A 22,238-nucleotide genomic window follows, 5' to 3' on the forward strand; every position below is an offset into this window, starting at 1 on the left:
CCCCCGCCTCGTACCGCCCCAGCCCAGCTGTGCCCCCCGCTCGGCCCCCCCCGCCTCGTACCGCCCCAGCCCAGCTGTGCCCCCCGCTCGGCCCCCCCGCCTCGTACCGCCCCAGCCCAGCTGTGCCCCTCGCTCGGCCCCCCCGCCTCGTACCGCCCCAGCCCAGCTGTGCCCCCCGCTCGGCCCCCCCGCCTCGTACCGCCCCAGCCCAGCTGTGCCCCCCGCTCGGCCCCCCCGCCTCGTACCGCCCCAGCCCAGCTGTGCCCCCCGCTCGGCCCCCCCGCCTCGTACCGCCCCAGCCCAGCTGTGCCCCTCGCTCGGCCCCCCCGCCTCGTACCGCCCCAGCCCAGCTGTGCCCCTCGCTCGGCCCCCTCTCCTCGTACCGCCCCAGCCCAGCTGTGACCCCCGCTCGGCCCCCCCGCCTCGTACCGCCCCAGCCCAGCTGTGCCCCCCGCTCGCCCCCCCCCGCCTCGTACCGCCCCAGCCCAGCTGTGCCCCTCGCTCGCCCCCCCCCCGCCTCGTACCGCCCCAGCCCAGCTGTGCCCCTCGCTCGCCCCCCCCCCGCCTCGTACCGCCCCAGCCCAGCTGTGCCCCCCGCTCGCCCCCCCCCCCCCGCCTCGTACCGCCCCAGCCCAGCTGTGCCCCCCGCTCGCCCCCCCCCGCCTCGTACCGCCCCAGCCCAGCTGTGCCCCCCGCTCGCCCCCCCCCGCCTCGTACCGCCCCAGCCCAGCTGTGCCCCCCGCTCGCCCCCCCCCGCCTCGTACCGCCCCAGCCCAGCTGTGCCCCCCGCTCGCCCCCCCCCCGCCTCGTACCGCCCCAGCCCAGCTGTGCCCCCCGCTCGCCCCCCCCCCGCCTCGTACCGCCCCAGCCCAGCTGTGCCCCCCGCTCGCCCCCCCCCCGCCTCGTACCGCCCCAGCCCAGCTGTGCCCCCCGCTCGGCCCCCCCCGCCTCGTACCGCCCCAGCCCAGCTGTGCCCCTCGCTCGGCCCCCCCCCGCCTCGTACCGCCCCAGCCCAGCTGTGCCCCCCGCTCGCCCCCCCCCCGCCTCGTACCGCCCCAGCCCAGCTGTGCCCCCCGCTCGGCCCCCCCCGCCTCGTACCGCCCCAGCCCAGCTGTGCCCCTCGCTCGGCCCCCCCGCCTCGTACCGCCCCAGCCCAGCTGTGCCCCTCGCTCGGCCCCCCCCGCCTCGTACCGCCCCAGCCCAGCTGTGCCCCTCGCTCGGCCCCCCCCCGCCTCGTACCGCCCCAGCCCAGCTGTGCCCCTCGCTCGGCCCCCCCGCCTCGTACCGCCCCAGCCCAGCTGTGCCCCTCGCTCGGCCCCCCCCGCCTCGTACCGCCCCAGCCCCGCTGTGCCCCCCGCTCGGCCCCCCCCGCCTCGTACCGCCCCAGCCCAGCTGTGCCCCTCGCTCGGCCCCCCGCCTCGTACCGCCCCAGCCCAGCTGTGCCCCTCGCTCGGCCCCCCGCCTCGTACCGCCCCAGCCCCGCTGTGCCCCCCGCTCGGCCCCCCCGCCTCGTACCGCCCCAGCCCCGCTGTGCCCCCCGCTCGGCCCCCCCCGCCTCGTACCGCCCCAGCCCAGCTGTGCCCCCCGCTCGGCCCCCCCGCCTCGTACCGCCCCAGCCCAGCTGTGCCCCCCGCTCGCCCCCCCCCGCCTCGTACCGCCCCAGCCCAGCTGTGCCCCTCGCTCGGCCCCCCGCCTCGTACCGCCCCAGCCCAGCTGTGCCCCTCGCTCGGCCCCCCCGCCTCGTACCGCCCCAGCCCAGCTGTGCCCCTCGCTCGGCCTCCCCCGCCTCGTACCGCCCCAGCCCAGCTGTGCCCCCCCGCCCTGCCCCCCCGTATCCCGGGGCGGGACTCCGCGCGGCCTCCCCGCCCCAGCACGTGGCCCGGCAGCGGGACCCAGCGCGTCGCGGAGCCGCCCATGGAGCCGAGCCGGAGCCTCGCGGGCCGCCGGGCCCTGGTGACCGGGGCGGGCAAAGGTACGTGGGGCCCGTGGGGGGCGCGGCCCGCCCGGCCCGGCCCGACCCTGACCCGCCTCTCGCCAACCCGCAGGGATCGGCCGGGCCGCGGCGCTGGCGCTGAGCGCGGCCGGGGCCCAGGTGATCGCGCTGAGCCGGACTCGGGCGGATCTGGAGAGCCTGGCGCAGGAGGTAACGGGCCGGGCCCCCGGTGCCCCCCCGGGCTGCCCCCGGCCCCCGAGCGACACCCCCGTCCCACCCAACGACCCGCCCCCGAGCGACACCCCCGTCCCACCCAACGACCCGCCCCCGAGCCACACCCCCGTCCCACCCAACGACCCGCCCCCGGCCCCCGAGCGACACCCCCGTCCCACCCAACGACCCGCCCCCGAGCGACACCCCCGTCCCACCCAACGACCCGCCCCCGACCCCCGAGCGACACCCCCGTCCCACCCAACGACCCGCCCCCGAGCGACACCCCCGTCCCACCCAACGACCCGCCCCCGACCCCCGAGCGACACCCCCGTCCCACCCAACGACCCGCCCCCGGCCCCCGAGCGACACCCCCGTCCCACCCAACGACCCAACCCCCGAGCGACACCCCCGTCCCACCCAACGACCCGCCCCCGACCCCCGAGCGACACCCCCGTCCCACCCAACGACCCGCCCCCGACTCCCGAGCGACACCCCCGTCCCACCCAACGACCCGCCCCCGACTCCCGAGCGACACCCCCGTCCCACCCAACGACCCGCCCCCGACTCCCGAGCGACACCCCCGTCCCACCCAACGACCCGCCCCCGGCCCCCGAGCGACACCCCCGTCCCACCCAACGACCCGCCCCCGACCCCCGAGCGACACCCCCGTCCCACCCAACGACCCGGCCCCCGAGCGACACCCCCGTCCCACCCAACGACCAGCCCCCGAGCGACACCCCCATCCCACCCAACGACCCGCCCCCGAGCGACACCCCCGTCTCACCCAACGACTCGCCCCCGACCCCCGAGCAACACCCCCGTCCCACCCAACCACCCGCCACCCCGCCTGACCCCAACGACCCGCCTCCGACCCCCGAGCGACACCCCCGTCCCACCCAACGACCCGCCACCCCGCCTGACCCCAACGACCCGCCCCCGGCCCCCGAGCGACACCCCCGTCCCACCCAATGACCCCCCACTCCGCCTGACCCCAACGACCCGCCCCCAGCCCCCGAGCGACACCCCCGTCCCACCCAACGACCCGCCCCCCGTGTGCCCCACCAGACCCCCCCAGTGACTCGCCCCCCGACAGGCCAGGCTAGTCCTTCTCCAGCCTGGTCACCCCAGTCTCCCTCCCCAACAACCCGGAGACCCCCCAGGCTCCACCCCCCATCTCTCCATGTCTCCCCTCACAGGCACCACCCTCCACCCCCATGGGGCCAGGTCAGCTGCCTAGTACCCCCCACCCCCAGCTCTACCCTCCACTGATCCTCTCCCCAGGCTCCACCCCCCACCCCAATGGTCCAAACACCCCTTCCTCAGGGGGCCTCCAACCCCCCGTCTGGTCCCCGACACCCACTATGCCTTCAGCCCCCCCCCTCCCCAGAGCAGCCTCCTACCCTGCGCCGCGCACTCCCGTCTGGGCCTCCCACTGTGTCCGCAGGGTGCTGGGATCCAGGTGCTCTGTGTGGACCTGGCTGATTGGGAGGCCACCGAGGCAGCGCTGAGCAAGGTGGGCGACGTCGACCTGCTGGTGAACAACGCGGCAGTGGCCATGCTGCAGCCCTTCCTAGAGGTGACCAAGGAGGCCTTCGACAGGTGAGGCCTGGCACCGAGCTGGGGGCTGAGCCCAGGGAGTGGAGCGGGGCTGGGCTGTGCCGTGCCACACAAAACACAAAGCCAAGGCTGCTGGAGGTAGACAGCCCTGCAGCTCCTGCTGCCTGGGGCCTGCCTGGGGCCAGCCTGGCCCAGGGCCATGGCCATGGCACACGCCGCTGCTGCTTGGCCAGTGCAAGGACTTGCCGAGCCATTGACCTTAGCCCAGGGGGAGTCAGAGCAAGGGCATGCGCATGCTCCACCGGTCCGGCGCAAGTCAAGGCAGCTCTCAGGGCAGTTTTCCCGTGCGGGGGCAGAGCCTGCTCCTCTGGCTGAGAAATGGGGAGATGGTCTCCCCTCACCCCGATACGTCTCGCTCTGGCACGCTGGGTGCATCTCCACTGGAAAACGCCTTGGCCACAGCCAGTACCAGTGCTCCCTGCGAGCTGTGCCCTTGGGCAGCTGCCCAGGAGATTCACATGCCTCGTTTCTAGCGTGGTGCACATCCACACACGCCTCCGTGCACAGAACAGTATTTACGTCACACAGGGATGGCAAGACTTAGAGCATTGGTCAGTACTGACAGAAAAAGCAGCCTATTGAGTCCCCCAGCCGGCCCGTAACGCTGGGGGAGGCAGTCTGCTTCAGCCACCGTGTTCCCTAGGTCCCAGGGTTCCCGCTAGGACTGCCCAGCCGTGAGCGGAGTTCTCTCTTGTGCACCCACATTGGCCTGGCGGGCGCTTGTTTGGACGTGCGCCACCGTGGCACCCGCCTGCCTGTGTGTCACATTTAAATTGCTGCACAAGAAGAAATACTAGCCCAAAGGGTAATGCACAAGATACAATCCGGGCAGGAGGTGCAGGATTCAGGGTCAGGGGGAGCTCGGGGAGGTGGCAGCTCTTCGCTGGGGGGAGGCTGGAGCTGGGCGGCCCATTGCTCCAGCAGTTCCTTGCAGGGGATGGGTCCAGGAAGCTGCTTGCTGGGGGGGGAAGCAGAGCTGAGCACTGCCTGACCCCAGGCCAGCCGGCAACTATTTATGGGAGGAAGTGCTGGGGGCTGGGCTGGGCTCCCTCGACTCATGGGCAAGGGGGGAGCTGGGGCTGTGCTGCCCCATGCGCACCTGGACTGTGCTGCCCCCACCACCTGCCACATGGTGCTTCTGGCCCCAACTAGGGTCACCTGAAAAGCCACCCCCAGCCCTGGCGCTCCAGCCCAGCCGGGGCACCGGAGCAGCTGCCCCCAACTGGAGCTAACATGGCAGGGGAGCCTGGCTGCCATCACATGGCCCTGCCAGACCCCCACCTCTCACTAAGGATGTTAAATATCGAGTAATTGACTAGTCGCGTGGTCAGTGGAATTTCCATCGACTAGTTGATAGGCACTTCTGCGTTCCTCCTTTGACATGTACAAAAGCCCCCCCCGGCCTCCGCTGGAGCTCTTGTACATTTCGAAGAAGGAACGCAGAACTCCATGCGCAGCCCGGGGCCAGCGGGAAGTCCCACTGACTCGGGGCTGCATACGGCCTTCCAGCTTTGAAATGTACAAGAGTCCTCAGAGGGGGCGCTTGTGAATTTCAAAGCAGAAGCGCCCTCCTGGAGCCCGGGGTCAGCGGGGGAGTCAGTCTCCCCCCAGGCTCCATGCTACGCTGCTGCTTTGAAATGCCACGCAGAGCCTGGGGGTCATCCACATGGCATTTCCCCAGAACCCAGGAGCAGCTGGGGACGTCCCAGCTGACCCTGGGCTCTGTGCGCTGCACTGGAACCCAGGATCAGCAGGCTCCATGCAAATGCCACGGTGGCATTTCAGAGGGGCAGTGCCACACAGTTGAGCCCTGGATCAGCTGTGTGGCACTGCCCCTTTGAATTGCTGCCACAACGTTTGAAAGCGACAGTGCTTCATGGAGCCTGGGTATGGGCTTCGTGTGGTACTTCCACTTTGAAGAATCCCTCCCCCCCATTGCTGCCTCTATCTGATAGAGGCAGCAGGGGGGGGCGGAATTGACTAGTTGACTCAACTACCTGATCAGCATTTGCTTATCGGATAGTCGACTCGTCCTTAACATCCCTAGCACTCACCTTCCGCTCCAGCAGGAAATCGGGTGGTGGGGAGTGCTGCTGTGTGGTTCTGCAGGTGAGTGACGTTTATTGTGAGCAGGGCACAGCTTAGCGGGAACCCTAGTCTGGATTCACTTGCCTTAAACTGAGTCTCATCTTAAGACGGCTCAGGTGTGGAGGGAGGGAAATTCAAGAGATCTTACTCTGGGTGGTGGGGAGGGGAGAGGAATTGCAATACTTACTTGTAAGTCCATTCCGGGTCATGTCTTCCAAGCTGGCTGTGAGCTCTCGTGAGCACAGGAAGGTGCATTTCCTCCCTTCTTGGAGGAAACCCTTGTTCCCAAAGCGAAGAAGAAGAGACGGTGCAAATGGAGCACCCAGTGTTTCACGTATGACTAGTAGTGGGTGTATGAAACAGCTGGCCACTTGCTAGTCCAGAGGGCGAAGTTCTGGACTGAGGGAGCAGCTTCTGACTGCTGTTCTGAAGAGTTTTGTGGGAGTTCCTTGCTGGTTTGAAGCCTTGGAAAGGTTTGCAGGCCCTGTGGTGGGTGCCTACTCGGAAGGCTGGCGGGTCGCTTGAGCTCTGGGCTGTGGAGCCCTATTCTGAGCGGGTGTTCGGTGCCACCCACAGTCTGGCCAGTGGCTAAAATGAGCCCAGCGTGCTGTGGTTGAGACTCTCTCTGGGAGGGCTGGTGGACCCTCGCACAAGGTCACCAAGTTAAGGATCACTTGGGCCAGGAGAGACCACTGGCTTGGGCCTGGGCCCTTGTATAATACAGGTGCTAGGCTAGAAGAGGGTCCTAACAATCTCTTGTCTCTGCTCCACGGGGGATGTGGGGGGTGCCAGCGACAGCACTTTCTTCTCCTCCTGGGAATGGTCATTGCTGGCGAGGTGGCTCCGCAATGCCACGCGGGTGTTCAGATAAGACCAGTCCCATGGAGTTTACACCCTCTCCCCCCACACCCCCTCCCCCACACTGCGACTTTCTCCCTAACTTGGACCTTTTTTTTCAGGTCTTTCAGTGTGAACCTTCGGGCCGTGCTCCATGTTTCCCAGGTGAGACGGGCCTGTCAGTGGAGAGGGCTGGAGCCAGGGATTACGAATGTTAAGTTGTGATTAATTTACTAGTCGAGGAGTCAATGGAATTTCCTTTGACTACTCAATAGGCACTTCCACATTCCTCCTTTGAAATGTACAAGAGCCACTGCTGGGGTCCCTACATTTCAAAGGAGGAATGCGGAACTCCGCATGCAGCCCAGTGGCGTGCCAGCTTTGAAATGCACAAGAGTCCCCAGCGGGGGCTCTTGTGCATTTCAAAGCGACAGCGCACCATGGAGCCTGGGCTCCGTGCTGCGCTGCCGTTTTGAAATGCCACGCAGAGCCGGGAGCAGCTGGGGACTCCCCAGTTGACTCCAGGCATCATGCAGCGCTGCCCCTTTGAAACGCTGCCTCGGCGTTTGAAAGGGACAGCGCCACACAACAATCCCAGGATCAGCTGTGCGGCGCTGCAGCGCATGGTGCCCGGGGTTAGCTGGGGAGTCTCAGGTGACCCTGGGCTCCAGGCCACGCCGCATAGCTGAGCTGGGGCTCAACTGTGTGGCGCTGCTGCTTTGAAATATCCCCTTTCCCCCCTCCCCTTTGCTGCCTCTATCTGAGAGAGGCAGCAAGGGGGGGATCGACTAGTCGACTGACTGTCCAATAAGCATTTGCTTATCCGATAGTCGACTCGTCCTTAACATCCCTGCCAGGGATACGCTGTTGAGTTTCACCTTCCCTGAAGCCATGTGTACAATGGAAATACAAGTGAAGCTGGGCCAGCATCTCTGCTAGAACCAGCCTTCGTTAGTGTATGTTAGAGCAGCTGCTCCTGCCTGAGTTCAGCGCTGGGCAGAGTCTGGGATTACTGCTCAGGCAAGCTCTTCTAACCCCCCGAGGAAGGCACCAATAGGCTGGCTTGGATGAGTTCTCCCCTCCCCCCAACACTTGTTCTTTTGTGCTGTTTCATAGAATCATAGAACACTAGAACCAGAAAGGACCACGAGAGTCATCAAATCCAGTCCCCTGCCTTCACGGCAGGAGCAAGCAGCATCCAGAGCAGAGCTACTCAACTTTGGAAGCCCCAGGGGCCACAATGATACTCACAGCACATGCCAAGGGCCGCAACTTAAATGTAGTTGCATATACATGCAAATATCTATGCAAATAGCGTCTTTCACACGGACAGGCAGGAATACAAAGATTAAGCATTAAGCTGCGGCGCTGGACCCAAACGTGGCCAATGTGAGCCACTCAACACCTCACAGGCTCTGCCCACAAGGGTAAGCAGCCAGCACATCCCACAATGCCCTGGCGCTCCTGGCACCTCCTCCCTGGAGTCTAGAAAGGCCGACACCCTGCACCCATCTGTTCCAGCCAGTACATCCACTTGCGTCTTTCAATGCTCACCCTGTGGAGGCCATGTTCAAAAGATCCCACCCACGGGCTGTGCGTTGAGCCCTGTGTAAGCACACGGCAGACCATAAACCAACGGGCTGCAGGTTGCGTGTTGAGTAGCCCAATCCAGATCATCCATGACAGGTGTCTGTCAAACCTGCTCTTAAATATCTCCAGAGATGGAGATTCCACAACCTCGTCAGGCAACTTACTCCAGTGTTTAACCACCCTGACAGGCAGGAAGTTTTTCCTAATGTCCAACCTAAACCTCCCTTGCTGCAGTTTAAGGCCCTTGCTTCTTGTCCTGTCCTCAGAGGCCAAGGAGGCAGAATCACGTTGGCTTTTTTTGCAAGTGTCACATTGTTGACTCATATTCAGCTTGTGGTCCACTCTGACCCCTAGATCCCTTCCTGCAGGACTCCTTCCTAGACAGGCGCTTCCCATTCTGAGTGTGTGAAACTGCTTGTTCCTCCCTAAGTGGATTCCCTTGCATTGATCCTTATTAAACTACATCCTATTACCTCAGACCATTTTTCTAATTTGTCCACATTGTTTTGAATTTTGACCCTATCCTCCAGAGCACTTGCAACCCCTCCCAGCTTGGTGTTATCTGCAAACTTAATAACAGTATTATTGAACTGATCCCAAAACAGACCCCTGCAGAACTTTCAGGTATGACTATGAACCGTTAGTAACTACTCTCTGAGTACGGTTATCCAACCAGTTATGCACCCACCTTATAGTAGCCCCATCTAGGTTGTATTTGCCTAATGTATTGATAAGATCATGAGAGACCCTATCACATGCCCTTCTAAAATCTAGATATACCACGTCCACCGGTTCTCCCTTATCAACAAGACTCGTTATCCTATCAAAGAAAGCTATCCGATTGGTTTGACGTGATTTGTTCTTTACAAATCCATGCTGGCTGTTTCCTATCACCTTATTTTCTTCCCAGATGTCAGCAGATGAATTCCTTAATTACTTGCTCCATTATCTTTCAGATCATTTCCCGGCAGATGATTGCACGGGGGGTGGCAGGAGCAATCGTCAATGTTTCGAGCCAGGCGTCTCAGCGGGCTCTGCAGGAGCATGCAGTCTACTGTGAGTGTCTCCACTTCAGCCCCCTCCAGACATGCCCATCGATCTGTAAGGGAGGGCAGCTGGAAGCCACAAGCGCAGGAATGCGGGTGTGGGGTCAGCGAGTGTGGTGACCCGGCTCAGGGGCCATGCACTCATCTTCCTTTGGTTGGGTTTTATTGAAGGCTGTACAAAAAGTGCCCTGGATATGCTGACCAAGGCGATGGCTCTGGAGCTGGGACCGCACAAGGTGAGAGCCAGGCTCTGCACGAGAGCAGGGAGGGGGCAGAGGCATTTCTGTTACCTAATGTCCTGCGGTTGGTGGCAGATCCGGGTGAACAGCGTGAACCCCACGGTGGTTATGACTGACATGGGGCGAATTAACTGGAGCGAGCCTCAGAAAGCGGCAGGCATGATCCGGCGAATTCCTCTGGGGAAGTTTGCAGGTCAGTGGCAGGGGTTTGCTAAGGAGCCGTTCCACATTCAGCTCCTCTGCGCTGTGGTGCGTCCTCCTCCCAGGCTGCTCAGCCGTGGCTGCCTGCCCCTGTGAGCCCACCAGCCCGGGGAGCAGCACTGGCACCACCCTGCTCCGTCCGGCCGTGCCCAGGTTTGCACTTGCAGCCAGCAAGATCCAGTCAGGGCTCTTCATCCCGCCTCCCTAGTAGGAGTCTGGGCGGGGGGCAATACCCCCCCACCAGGCAGGCGCACAGGAGAGTAACCCCACCCTGTGCTGTGCCCGCCAGCCAGCCACCCTGGGAACACAGCCCAGGGACTAGCCGAAGGAGGGGGAACCCCCCCAACACTAGATCTCCGTAGTGGCCAAGAGGATGCCCCACGAGGCAGAGGGAGGCAGCTCCCTGAAGCAGCAGGTTTCTGTTCCTGCTGCTAGTGCAGTTGAGGGTCTTTCTGTGCCCTGCTCCAGAGGTAGACGACGTGGTGAACAGCATCCTCTTCCTGCTGAGTGACGGGAGCGCGATGACAACCGGGGCCTCGCTGCCAGTGGATGGGGGGTTTCTTGTCGCCTAAGCTGCTGCCCGGGCACTGGCCCCCCAAGGAGACGCCTGCCTTGGCTGGCACCGTTGTTACGCTAAGCGGGGGGCGGGGCCAGTGCGTGGCACAGGCGCCACGTGAGGGGAGGGGCTCGGCGGGTCGCCCCCTGGGGGAAGCGCGGTTGTTCTGCCCGGAACAAAGGCTCCACACTCCTTCATGGAGAATGTTTATTGTACCAAAATAAGAGGTGTTTGTCTTGTCACTCTACATAATGATCAGAACCAGGGCCTGTCTGCTCGCCCCCTCTCCTCAGCCCCCGACGCGCGCTGCCCCAGCCCCTTCCATAGCAATACCCTGGGCTGCATGGGGTGGAGAGGCCCCTGCGCACCGTCCTTCTCCCCCGACTGCCGGGCTGGCGCCACGCCCAACGGATGCTGCGGTAAAAGGCACTGAGCTGCCCTTGTGATTAGTGCCCAATAAAGCACCAAATCGTTAGTTCTTCAGCCTCTGGCTCCTGCTTACGTCACCCCTGCTGGAGTTTGTTCTCTGACTCCCAGGTGCTGGCACTGAGTGCACCTGCTGGTTAGGTATCACCAGCAATAGGCTGGGGTCAGGAGGCCCCACTACCCTTCCAGCTGGTCTTGGCATTCACAAACCAACTCCCAGTGGCCCTACCTCCCCCCCAGGGATGCTCCCCCTGTGCACTGCACACAGGGGCTTCCATCACAGAACGGGTGGCTAAAGGAGAGCTACCCTGCCCCTGGCTCCTTCCCTGGGGGCTGCACAGCATCCACCTAACCTCCCGCCCCCACTGCCCCTTCACATCAACACTGACGTTAAATCAAAGAGACATTTAAAAAACACTGACTTCATACATGATGAAGGGCCCCACAGACCACGGCCCCCTCCAGAAACACCCCGCGAACACGCAATCTGTTGGAGGGGGATGAACAGGACATGCTGAGTCAGCACCTTGCCAACACGCTCAGAACACGGTACACTTCTTGCCAGGCTTCTTCACAGGCGGGGGGCAGAGCACGGCCCGGATGGCTTCGTCAAACACCGTCTTCAGCCCCCGCTGGGTCAGGGCCGAGCACTCCAGGTACTTCACTGAGCCTGGGGGGAGAGACATCTCGCACCAAACCGCCCACGGCCTGGCTGAGGCTGCAAACTCTGGAGAAGGGACTGCCCTTTTGTTCCCCATTTCTACAGGGCCTAGCACAATAGCCTCCTAGGCCACAGCGAGGGGTCCCGGGTGCTAGGATAACCCCCCCCTCCCCGGAAACCACAAGCCAGGCCCAGAAAGGGGCGCTGGCTCTTGCCGCAGTAGGTGCCCAAGACTTACCAATCTCCCGTGCCATGGCCAGGCCCTGGGGGTAGGTGATGGGGGCCAGTTTCTTATCACGCAGCCTTTCAATGGTGTCCTTGTCGTCCCTCAAGTCCAGCTTGGTGCCCACCAGGATGATGGGAGTATTTGGGCAGTGGTGCCGGACCTCTGGGTACCACTACAACAGAGACGTGCACTGAGCTCCGGCAGGGGCGGGCAGCCTCATTCACCAATTGCTCGTTTAGTAGGTTCAGACAGCACCCCAAGGCATCTAAAATACTAGCAAGAGTCCGTGCGAAGGACCATTTATGTGCAGCTACAAAAAGGAGTTAAAGCAAGTGGGGAAACTGAGGCATAGAGCAGGAAAGCTGCACAGCAAGTCTTATAGACTTTAAGGTCAGAAGGGACCATTATGATCATCTAGTTTGACCCCCTGCAGAATCTCACCCACCCACTCCTAGAATAACCCTCTCCCCTATATCTCAGATATTGAAGCCTTCAAATAGTTTAAAGACCCCAAGATGCAGAGAATCCTCCAGCTGTGATCTGTGCCCCATGCTACAGAGGAAGGCGAAAAACCTCCAGGGCCTCTGCCAATCTACCTTGGAGGAAAATTCCTTCCTGACCCCAGATATGGCGATCAGCTAAACCCTGAGCATGTGGGCAAGACTCACCAGCCAGACACCCAGGAAAAGTTCTCTATAGAAACTCCTATCATCCCTCCACTGGCCTATTCCCACTGATAATGAATGGTCAATTAGTTACCAAGATCATGTTATCTCATCAAACCATCCCCTTCATAAACTCATCTAGCTTACTCTTGAAGCCAAATAGGTCTTTTGCCCCCACTACTTCCCTTGGAAGGCCGTTCCAGAACTTCACTCCTCTAACGGTTAGAAACCTTCGTCTAATTTCAAGTCTAAACTTTCTACTAGCCAGCTTATATCCATTTGTTCTTGTGTCCACATTGGTATTGAGCTTAAATAATTCCTCTCCCTCCCTGGTATTTATCCCTCTAATATATTTAAAGAGAGCAATCATGTCCCCCCTCAGCCTTCGTTTGGTTAAGGTAAACAAGCCAAGCTCCTTGAGTCTCCTTTCATAAGACAAAATGCAGGACAATGTAGCACTTTAAAGACTAACAAGATGGTTTATTAGATGATGAGCTTTCGTGCTTCAACTACCCCAGACTAACATGGCTACATTTCTATCACTATTCATAAGACAGGTTTTCATTCCTCGGATCATCCTAGTGGCCCTTCTTTGTACCTGTTCCGGTTTGAATTCATCCTTCTTAAACATGGGAGACCAGAACTGCACACAGTATTCCAAATGGGGTCTCACCAATGCCTTGTATAATGGCACTAACACCTCCTTATCCCTACTGGAAATACCTCGCCTAATACATCCCAAGACCGTATTAGCCTTTTTCACGGCCATGTCACAATGGCGGCTCATAGTCATCCTGTGATCAACCAGGACTCCGAGGACATTCTCCTCCTCCGTTACTTCCAACGGATGTGTCCCCAGCTTATAACTAACATTCTTGTTATTAATCCCTAAATGCGTAACCTTACACTTCTCACTATTAAATTTCATCCTATTGCTATCACTCCAATTTACAAGGTCATCCAGATCTTCCTGTATGATATCCCGATCCTTTTCTGAATTGGCAATACCTCCCAGCTTTCTGTCATCCGCAGATTTTATCAGGACACTCCCACTTTTGGTGCCAAGGTCAGTAATAAAAAGATTAAATAAAATTGGCCCCAAAACTGATCCCTGAGGAACTCCGCTAGTAACCTTCCTCCAACCTGACAGTTCACCTTTCAATATGACCCGCTGTAGTCTCCCCTTTAACCAGTTGCTTATCCACCTCTCAATTTTCATATTGATCCCCATCTTTTCCAATTTAACCAATAATTCCCCATGTGGTACTGTATCAAATGCCTTACTGAAATCGAGGTAGATTAGATCCACTGAATTTCCTTTATCTAAAAAATCTGTTACTTTCTCAAAAAAGGGGATCAGGTTGGTTTGGCAAGATCTACCTTTTGTAAAACCATGTTGTAATTTGTCCCAATTGCCATTAGCCTCAATGTCCCTAACAACTTTCTCCTTCAAAATTTTTTCCAAGATCTTGCATACTACAGATGTCAAACTAACAGTCCTGTAGTTACCCGGATTGCTTTTTTTCCCTTTCTTAAAAATAGGAACTATATTAGCAATTCTCCAGTCAAATGGTACAACCCCTGAGTTTAGAGATTTATTCAAAATTTTTGCTAATGGACTTGCAATTTCATGTGCCAGTTCCTTTAATATTCTTGGATAAAGATTATCTGGGCCCCCCGATTTACTCCCATTAAACTGTTCGAGTTTGGCTTTTACCTCGGATATGGTAATATCTACCTCCTTATCCTTATTCCCATTTGTTATGTTACCCTTATCCGTAAGCTCTTCACTAGACTCATTAAAGACTGAAGCAAAGTATTTGCTTAGATATTGGCTCATGCCTAGATTATCTTTAACCTCCACTCCATCCTCAGTAATTAGTGGTCCCACTTTTTTTTTCCTATGTATATGGCTATAAAACCTTTTGCTATTGGTTTTAATTCCCTCTACATGACTTTAAGCCTTTCTCACTTTGTCCCTACATGCTCTAACCTCAATAAAGTAGCTTTCTTTGCTGGTCCCTCCCATCTTCCACTCCTTATATGCTTTCTGCTTTTTCTTAATCACCTCTCTGAGATGCTTGCTCATCCAGCTTGGTCTAAAACACCTGCCTATATTTTTTCCCCCTTTCTTGGGATACAGGCTTCTGATAGCTTCTGCAACTTTAACTTAAAATATTCCCAGGCCTCCTCTGCCTTTAGATCCATAAATTCTTTAGTCCAATCGACTTCCCTAACAAATTTCCTTAATTTATTAAAGTTAGCCCTTTTGAAATAAAAAACTCTAGTCTCGGATTTATTTTTGTCGGGGACACAGCTGGGGATACTACGCCTCCCTTTGCCCCATGTTTGCTTCTAGCCTTATCTAAAGCTCAGCTTTCAGAAGGCAGGGACAGCCAAAGGAAGAGCAACCCTTCCACCATGCTGCAGCTGCCTCCTCTCCTCTGCCTTTCATAGGAGGGTTGAGGGATTTCAGGCTTGTCTCCAAAGGGCAGCCACTGTGGCTTACACACAGCCAGCTCTGCTGGCCCTGGGCTCCCTACACTGTCTCAGTGCTGTGAGAGAGAAGATGAGAGTGTACAGCAGGGGTTGGTCTGTCTCTCATGGGGGGCAGGGATCGGGCTGTTCCTCCCCCTCCCCAAAAAGGAAGAAAGCGAGTTACCTTGGCTCGGACATTCTCAAACGAGGCCGGACTCACCAGGGAGAAGCAGATCAAGAAGACGTCCTGTGAGGGGACAGGAGATCAGTCCCTGGGAAAGGATCCAACAGCAATGGCCAAGCATGGATGGGGGCATCAGGCAGGGAGGGTTGGGTGGGGGGGAAATCCTTCCATTGAAAGACCAAATGCAAATGACAGTTGTGTGGGGGCAGGTCCTCAGCTACACGCATGAGCAGCCTCCAAGGCCCCCAGACAAACTGCAGGCTTTTGCCATTCAAACCGGCCCCCAAAAGCACTTGGAGGGGCTGCGGGGGGGAAGGGGAGGGGGAGCCGCATCTGTTCTCACCCCACAGCACCTCCCGGGGCAGCTCCAGTGATGCAAACAAACTCCCAGCTTCAAAACCTGGGACCCTGCCAAAGAGGCAAAGGGCTGGACCCAGAGACCACGCTGCCCAGGTGCAGAACGAGCCCAGCCCACGCACCGTCTGAGGGTAGGAGAGGGGCCGCAGCCGGTCATAGTCTTCTTGCCCTGCTGTATCCCAGAGACCCAGGTTCACTGGCTTCCCGTCCACCATGACGTTGGCCGAGTAATTATCAAACCTGCCACAGAAAGAATCCCTGTGAGTGACAAGAAGGGAACCGCAACGGGCACAGGCCCAGGGCGAGGCAGAAGGGAACCATCCGGCATTTATCTGCAATGAAAGAGGTGCTGGGACTCAAGCCATGCTTTTACATTTATAACTGATGCTGCCAGGCCCCGAGGTCAGTCCTGGCACAGATAAGCACTGGGATCGTCACCAGGGATGGTGGAGTGTAACCGATTCTCCAGTTAACCAATCGGTTAACCAGTTAACTGGTGCTTGTCGGTTACACTCTGCCTGGCTCTCAGGGAAGTGGGGCCAGCAGGGGCTTCACCGTGGGCTCTGCAGTTTCATAGAATCACAGAACAAGAACTGGGAGGGCCCTCGAGAGTTGAGTCCAGTCCCCTGCTCTCACGGCAGGACCCAGCACCGTCTCGATCATCCCTGACCGATGTCTGGTAACCTGCTCTTAAATGTCTCCAGAGATGGGGACTCCACAACCTCCCTGGGCAATGTATTCCAGTGTTTAGCCACCCTGACAGGCAGGAACTTTTTCCTAATGTCCAACCTAAACCTCCCTTGCTGCAGTTTAAGCCCATTGCTGCTTGTCCTGTCCTCAGAGGCCAAGGAGAACAAGTTTTCTTTCTCCTCCTTGTGAGCCCCTTTTAGATACCTGACAACCACCATCATGTCCCTTCTCAGGCTTCTTTTTTCTAAACTAAACAATCCCCATTCCTTGAGCCTTCCCTCACAGCTCATGTTCTCCAGACCTTTCATCATTCTTGTTGCTCTTCTCTGGACCTTCTCCAATTTCTCCACATCTTTCCTGAAATGTGGTGCCCAGAACTGGACACAATACTCCTGTTGAGGCCTAACCAGCGCAGAGTAGAGCGGCAGAATGACTTCTCTTGCTCACAATACTCCTGCTAATGCCGCCCTTACTTAAAGCTTCTTTAAAGCTTTACACTGCAGAGCCCACAGCATGTGACCGCTAAGATTTTAACCAACTTTTCACATCCCTAATTGTCACATGATCACAATCTCCCCTCATGCTGGGCCAGCAGCCCGGTTGATACTCACACGGTGGGGATATACTCTCCAGGGAAGGCATTCGTGGTGTAGCTGATCAGCAGGCAGGTCTTCCCCACAGCCCTGCAGAAAGGGAAAGGGCAGAGCATGACGTGGCGGGATGGGAGAAGCCACAGGAGAGAAAGATACAAGCAGCAAGCTGGAGGGCCAGTGAAGAGGCAGAGCTGTGCAGCCTACTCTCCAGCACGCGAGGGGGTGGGACCAGACCTGAACACGCTCCATGCTGTGTCCAATGTTCCCACTAATCTTTTCCATCTGTGTATGGTATGAATTTTTCTATGTGCACCAAGGCATGTGCTTGTGTACCACACATGCTGCATGCTTGCGGGTGCTCTGCTAATCAGCTGGAGGGCACTGGAGTCTCTCCTGAGCAGCCGCACAAGAGCGCAGCTCAGGGGACGCTGCTGTGACCCAAGCACACACCTGACCATGCTCGAAGAGAGCCACTCCTGAGTTGCGCTGCACATTCAAAGGCTGCTCCCCCCTCAGTGTGATAACTGGCATAACCGGCACCAAGGCCCTAGCCAGGATGGGGCTTTCAGACACACAACAGCCTCTCTCTGCCCTCCTAGGTGCAACTTGTCCTTGTTCCACCTCTACGGGCCGCGTTTCTGAGGAGTTGAGGCAGAGGTGCTGGCACAATGTGTACACTGAGGTGCTGAGAGCCACTCAACCAAACGGGAAACCCTGACTGTTAGAGACCACGTCAAGCCAGGGGCGCGGCAGCACGCCCCACGCTCCAGGCCTAAGCGTCCACGGAATCCCTCTCTCGTCCCACTCAGTGATTTGACACTGAAGCAGAACGGTTCTCTCCATCAGAGGGATGAAATAATCGGCAGATCAGACCAAGCATGGAACAGAGTCAGGAGACCTGGTTGTCTTGGCTTTGCCTCTACCTGCTGTGGGCAAGTCATATCACCTCTCGGCCAGTTCCCTGCCTGCTCACTGTGTATCTTGTCTATTTGTCGGCTCTCTAGGCACAGCTTCCCACCTCGTATATATTTGCACAGTGGTTGACGCCCCTGGGAGTCAACGTACTGCAAGGCCCAACAAAAAGATGCCAGCCCCATCCATCGCCCCCAGTGACCAGTAGCAGCTGCTTTGAAGGAAGGTGCTATGTTTTTATCATCTTTAGAGCCCTGCATAGATACAAAATTGGTATCTGCATCCGTATCACCAAAAATGAGCCACGGACACAAAGCAGAGGTGCGCAGATTTGCTGGGGTCTAGATACAAAGTTTGTATCCGTATCAGGAAAAGGAGCCATGGATCTAAAGCAGAGATGCGCAGGGCTCTAGTTATCTTCACCACTGGCTGTTGGGACGTAGGGACATGAAGTAAAGGACAGTCCCAAGAGCTCCTTTTTACAGATCCTCATCCCAGTGCCTAGAATTGGGTGCCCAGATGCTCTTTTTCAGGCCTGACTAGCGTTTTGCTCACCCCAGGGGCTGGGTGGGTGTCCAATGGACAACACAAGGGTAAGGTAGGGGGGATGGTGAGAGATATGGAGATGGCCCCAGGGTAAGCTGGGATGGTGGGGAGAGAGCCCAACAGGGTCTGTAGGCCCCAGGGTGAGCTATGGGTAGGGCAGGACAGGCTGGGTGGCTCCCGTGGGATGCCCTAGAGGAGGGAGATGTTTGCTGGAACGGGATAAGGAGATGAGACAGGTGGGTAGCAGAAGGGTCCCTGACTTTTCCTTTCATCTGCCATTGTGATGTAACCACTTCCTAAGGCTGCATCAGAACGGGGGATGATCAGTCTGCGTAGTTGGGGAGACACCACAGCAAGGGGGAGAGACAGAACTGGGGGGCACTGCTGAGGGGGGAGATACATGGGGGCACAAGGGTGGAGGAAGACACCTGGCTCAGAGGGGGGCCAGGGGTTGCACTGCTATCGGGAAGACACACAGCTGGGGGGGGGGGGAGAATCCCAGGCGCAGGGATGTGCTGCTGGGTAGGGTGACACGTGATGGGGGGGGCACGTGCTGCAGGGGAAACAACATAGGGTGGGAGGCGGTGCTGGGTGGGCGACAGGTCTGTGTGTGTGAGAGAGGAGACACAGGGCAGGGGAGGAGGGGAGAGACAGGCCAGAGGCACTGAGGGGGGAACAGAGCCAGGGAGTACTGTGGGGATGACACAGCCCAGGGCAAGGGGGGGCACAGCAGGGGGAACATGGGGGGGCACAAGACAAGGGGACACAGCAGGACACAGAGCAGGGAGCACATGGTGAGGTCACAGCACAGGATGGGGGGGCATGTGGCAGGGACAGAGATCGAAAGGGCTGTGGCGGGGAGCAATACAGGATGGGGGGACTCTGGGGAGGACACAGATGGGGCAGGAAGTGGAGGGGGCACATGGGTGGGGAGGACGTGGGGAGGCACAGAACAGGGGGGCCACAGATAGGAAAAAGCCGGGGACGGGGACAGGTATAGGGGAGGATGTAGGGGGACGAGGATAGGGGAGGATGCAGGGGAGTCTGGGGGTACGCGGATAGGGGAGGATGCGGGGTGAATCGGGGGGGCACGGAGCGGGGGACTAGGATGGGGAGGACGCAGGGGAGTCTGGGGGTACGCGGATAGGGGAGGATGCGGGGTGAATTGGGGGGGCACGGAGCGGGGACTAGGATGGGGAGGATGCAGGGGAGTCTGGGGGTACGCGGATAGGAGAGGATGGGGGTGAATCGGGGGGGCACGGAGCGGGGGACTAGGATGGGGAGGACGCAGGAGAGTCTGGGGGTATGCGGATAGGGGAGGATGCGGGGTGAATCGGGGGGCACGGAGCGGGGGACTAGGATGGGGAGGACGCAGGGGAGTCTGGGGGTACGCGGATAGGGGAGGATGCGGGGTGAATCGGGGGGGCACGGAGCGGGAACCAGGATGGGGAGGACGCAGGGGAGTCTGGGGGTACGCAGATAGGGGAGGATGCGGGGTGAATCGGGGGGGCACGGAGCGGGGGACTAGGATGGGGAGGACGCAGGGGAGTCTGGGGGTACGCGGATAGGGGAGGATGCGGGGTGAATCGGGGGGCACGGAGCGGGGGACTAGGATGGGGAGGACGCAGGGGAGTCTGGGGGTACGCGGATAGGGGAGGATGCGGGGTGAATCGGGGGGCACGGAGCGGGGGACTAGGATGGGGAGGACGCAGGGGAGTCTGGGGGTACGCGGATAGGGGAGGATGCGGGGTGAATCGGGGGGCACGGAGCGGGGGACTAGGATGGGGAGGACGCAGGGGAGTCTGGGGGTACGCGGATAGGGGAGGATGCGGGGTGAATCGGGGGGCACGGAGCGGGGACTAGGATGGGGAGGACGCAGGGGAGTCTGGGGGTACGCGGATAGGGGAGGATGCGGGGTGAATCGGGGGGCACGGAGCGGGGGACTAGGATGGGGAGGACGCAGGGGAGTCTGGGGGTACGCGGATAGGGGAGGATGCGGGGTGAATCGGGGGGGCACGGAGCGGGGACTAGGATGGGGAGGACGCAGGGGAGTCTGGGGGTACGCGGATAGGGGAGGATGCGGGGTGAATCGGGGGGGCACGGAGCGGGGACTAGGATGGGGAGGACGCAGGGGAGTCTGGGGGTACGCGGATAGGGGAGGATGCGGGGTGAATCGGGGGGCACGGAGCGGGGACTAGGATGGGGAGGACGCAGGGGAGTCTGGGGGTACGCGGATAGGGGAGGATGCGGGGTGAATCGGGGGGGCACGGAGCGGGGACTAGGATGGGGAGGACGCAGGGGAGTCTGGGGGTACGCGGATAGGGGAGGATGCGGGGTGAATCGGGGGGGCACGGAGCGGGGACTAGGATGGGGAGGACGCAGGGGAGTCTGGGGGTACGCGGATAGGGGAGGATGCGGGGTGAATCGGGGGGCACGGAGCGGGGGACTAGGATGGGGAGGACGCAGGGGAGTCTGGGGGTACGCGGATAGGGGAGGATGCGGGGTGAATCGGGGGGGCACGGAGCGGGGACTAGGATGGGGAGGACGCAGGGGAGTCTGGGGGTACGCGGATAGGGGAGGATGCGGGGTGAATCGGGGGGGCACGGAGCGGGGACTAGGATGGGGAGGACGCAGGGGAGTCTGGGGGTACGCGGATAGGGGAGGATGCGGGGAGCACGGAACTGGGGGGGGGTACGCGAAGGGAGATGCGGGGCCGCTCCGGTTGGGAGCAGGCGCCAGGGCGCGGCTCTGCCGGGAACCCCCGGGGGCCCTTCCCAGCCCGGCCCCCAGACTCGCTCTGCGGCCCCAGCGCCCCCCGGCAGGCCCGGCGCTCACCCGTCGCCCACCACCACACACTTGATCGCCTGCATCTGCCCGGGATGGCGGCGCCTTTGCGACGCGCCGCAGCAGCGAACGAGCGAGCGAGCGGCGCCGGGCGGGGCCCACACGCCGAGCGCAGCCGCGCCCCGCGGGGGGGAGCCGGGGCCGGCTGGCGGGCAGCTACAGCCTCCGCCCCCTCTGCTCCCGCTCAGCCCCGCCGCCCCGAAGGAAGACGAAGAAACCCTCTCGCCCCATGCACAGAGGGCCCAGGGCGGAGACTCGCTCAGACCCTGAAATAAAAGCCCAGACTCCCCGGGCAATCCTGTGGCGGTGAGTTCCACAGACCACCTCTGCTTTGTGCACACACAACAGCCGCACTAAGCACCACGCTCGGGCTTCAGCCCCAGCCTCCAAGCCAGAAACATCCCTCCTGGCGAGGAAGCACACGGGCTCACATCGAGGCTAGCAAACCACAAACCAAAGCACAGAAAGGAGGGGCAGGTGCTAGCCTCTATGGATGCTGGAGGGATGGGGAGATGCAACCAGCAAACTCCAGCCAGAGTGGAGCTCAGGTGCTAACACTGAATCCAGAGCAAACTCCTGCCTTTCTGCTTTCCTGTGCCAAGTCCAGTGCAACCAGAATTCAGATATCACCCTCCCCTTATATGCCCCATCCAGGAAAATACACCAGATCCTACCACAGCATGATAGTCTCCTTCTACTGAATAGTAATAGGGAGGTAGCCATCTTAGTTTTTCTTTTTGTTTTAGCAAGATCAAACTATGTAGCACTTTGAAGACTAACAAGATGGTTTAATAGGTGAGCTTTTGTGGGCCAGACCCACTTCCTCAGATAATATTCTGGAAGAGAATTGGCATGACCATATATACCAAAGGAATACAATGAAAAAAACGAACACATTAAACTGACAAATCAGATTTAGTACAGAAGATGGGGTGAGGGAGAGGGAGGGAGGGAATAGCTATTTATGAATCAATGAATGGCTAATCAGGGGTGATAAGTGGGGAAGCTATCTCTGTAATGGGTAAGGTAATTAGCATCTTTGTTAAGGCCCATTGGTAAAGCATCAAATTTAAGCATGAATGAAAGTTCTGAAGTTTCCCTTTATAATCTGGTGTTAAAGTCTCTTTGAAGTAAGATGCATGTAGTAAGGTTGTTAAGACTGTGTCCAGGTAGGTTGAAATGAAAAGCAACTGGTTTTTCCTTGTGAAGAGGTCTGATTTGTGGGCATTAATTCTTTGGCGAAGTGGACAGACTTCTCAGACACAGAATCACGGTGTACACACCCCTCAGTCCTTTCTTGACTAACGGGATAGGGTGTGATGGAAAAAGGCAAACA

The 22,238-nt window shown here is 59.4% G+C and overlaps 2 protein-coding genes across 4 annotated transcripts; one reads left to right on the forward strand and one right to left on the reverse strand.

Annotated features, from left to right (window-relative positions):
* Positions 1-1,814: 1,814 nt before the first annotated feature.
* On the forward strand, positions 1,815-10,795 carry DCXR (dicarbonyl and L-xylulose reductase). Its single transcript, XM_075904218.2, has 8 exons — positions 1,815-1,972; positions 2,046-2,143; positions 3,591-3,745; positions 6,811-6,853; positions 9,235-9,334; positions 9,496-9,560; positions 9,639-9,756; positions 10,233-10,795. Exons 1-8 carry the CDS (start codon positions 1,915-1,917, stop codon positions 10,334-10,336), a joined length of 741 nt encoding a protein of 246 aa, XP_075760333.1. The 5' UTR covers positions 1,815-1,914; the 3' UTR covers positions 10,337-10,795.
* On the reverse strand, positions 10,514-21,080 carry RAC3 (Rac family small GTPase 3). Of its 3 annotated transcripts, none has more exons than XM_075904220.2 (6): positions 20,894-21,080; positions 16,619-16,690; positions 15,440-15,557; positions 14,961-15,023; positions 11,646-11,805; positions 10,514-11,416 (listed from the first exon to the last, which is right to left on the reverse strand). In XM_075904220.2, the coding sequence occupies exons 1-6, from the start codon at positions 20,926-20,928 to the stop codon at positions 11,286-11,288; spliced, it is 579 nt and encodes a 192-aa protein (XP_075760335.1). In that variant the 5' UTR covers positions 20,929-21,080; the 3' UTR covers positions 10,514-11,285. The 3 variants fall into 3 exon arrangements, with proteins under 3 accessions (XP_075760335.1, XP_075760336.1, XP_075760334.1); XM_075904221.2 differs by having other exon boundaries at positions 11,642-11,805; positions 20,894-21,049; XM_075904219.2 differs by having other exon boundaries at positions 20,915-21,023.
* Positions 21,081-22,238: the final 1,158 nt, after the last annotated feature.

This window comes from Pelodiscus sinensis, chromosome 20 (genome assembly GCF_052426305.1).
Source record: "Pelodiscus sinensis isolate ZL-2025 chromosome 20, ASM5242630v1, whole genome shotgun sequence".
In the NCBI taxonomy this organism is placed as follows: domain Eukaryota; kingdom Metazoa; phylum Chordata; order Testudines; family Trionychidae; genus Pelodiscus; species Pelodiscus sinensis.

Excerpts from the sequence above, each read along its gene's own strand:
- DCXR (XM_075904218.2), top strand. The coding sequence starts at position 1,915 with ATGGAGCCGAGCCGGAGCCTCGCGGGCCGCCGGGCCCTGGTGACCGGG. Across the intron at positions 2,144-3,590 it reads TGGAGAGCCTGGCGCAGGAG|GGTGCTGGGATCCAGGTGCT; the intron begins GTAACGGGCCGG and ends CTGTGTCCGCAG. Across the intron at positions 9,561-9,638 it reads TGGAGCTGGGACCGCACAAG|ATCCGGGTGAACAGCGTGAA; the intron begins GTGAGAGCCAGG and ends GGTTGGTGGCAG.
- RAC3 (XM_075904220.2), bottom strand. The coding sequence starts at position 20,928 with ATGCAGGCGATCAAGTGTGTGGTGGTGGGCGACGG. Across the intron at positions 15,558-16,618 it reads GGAGAGTATATCCCCACCGT|GTTTGATAATTACTCGGCCA; the intron begins GTGAGTATCAAC and ends TTTCTGTGGCAG. Across the intron at positions 11,806-14,960 it reads TTGAGAATGTCCGAGCCAAG|TGGTACCCAGAGGTCCGGCA; the intron begins GTAACTCGCTTT and ends TCTCTGTTGTAG.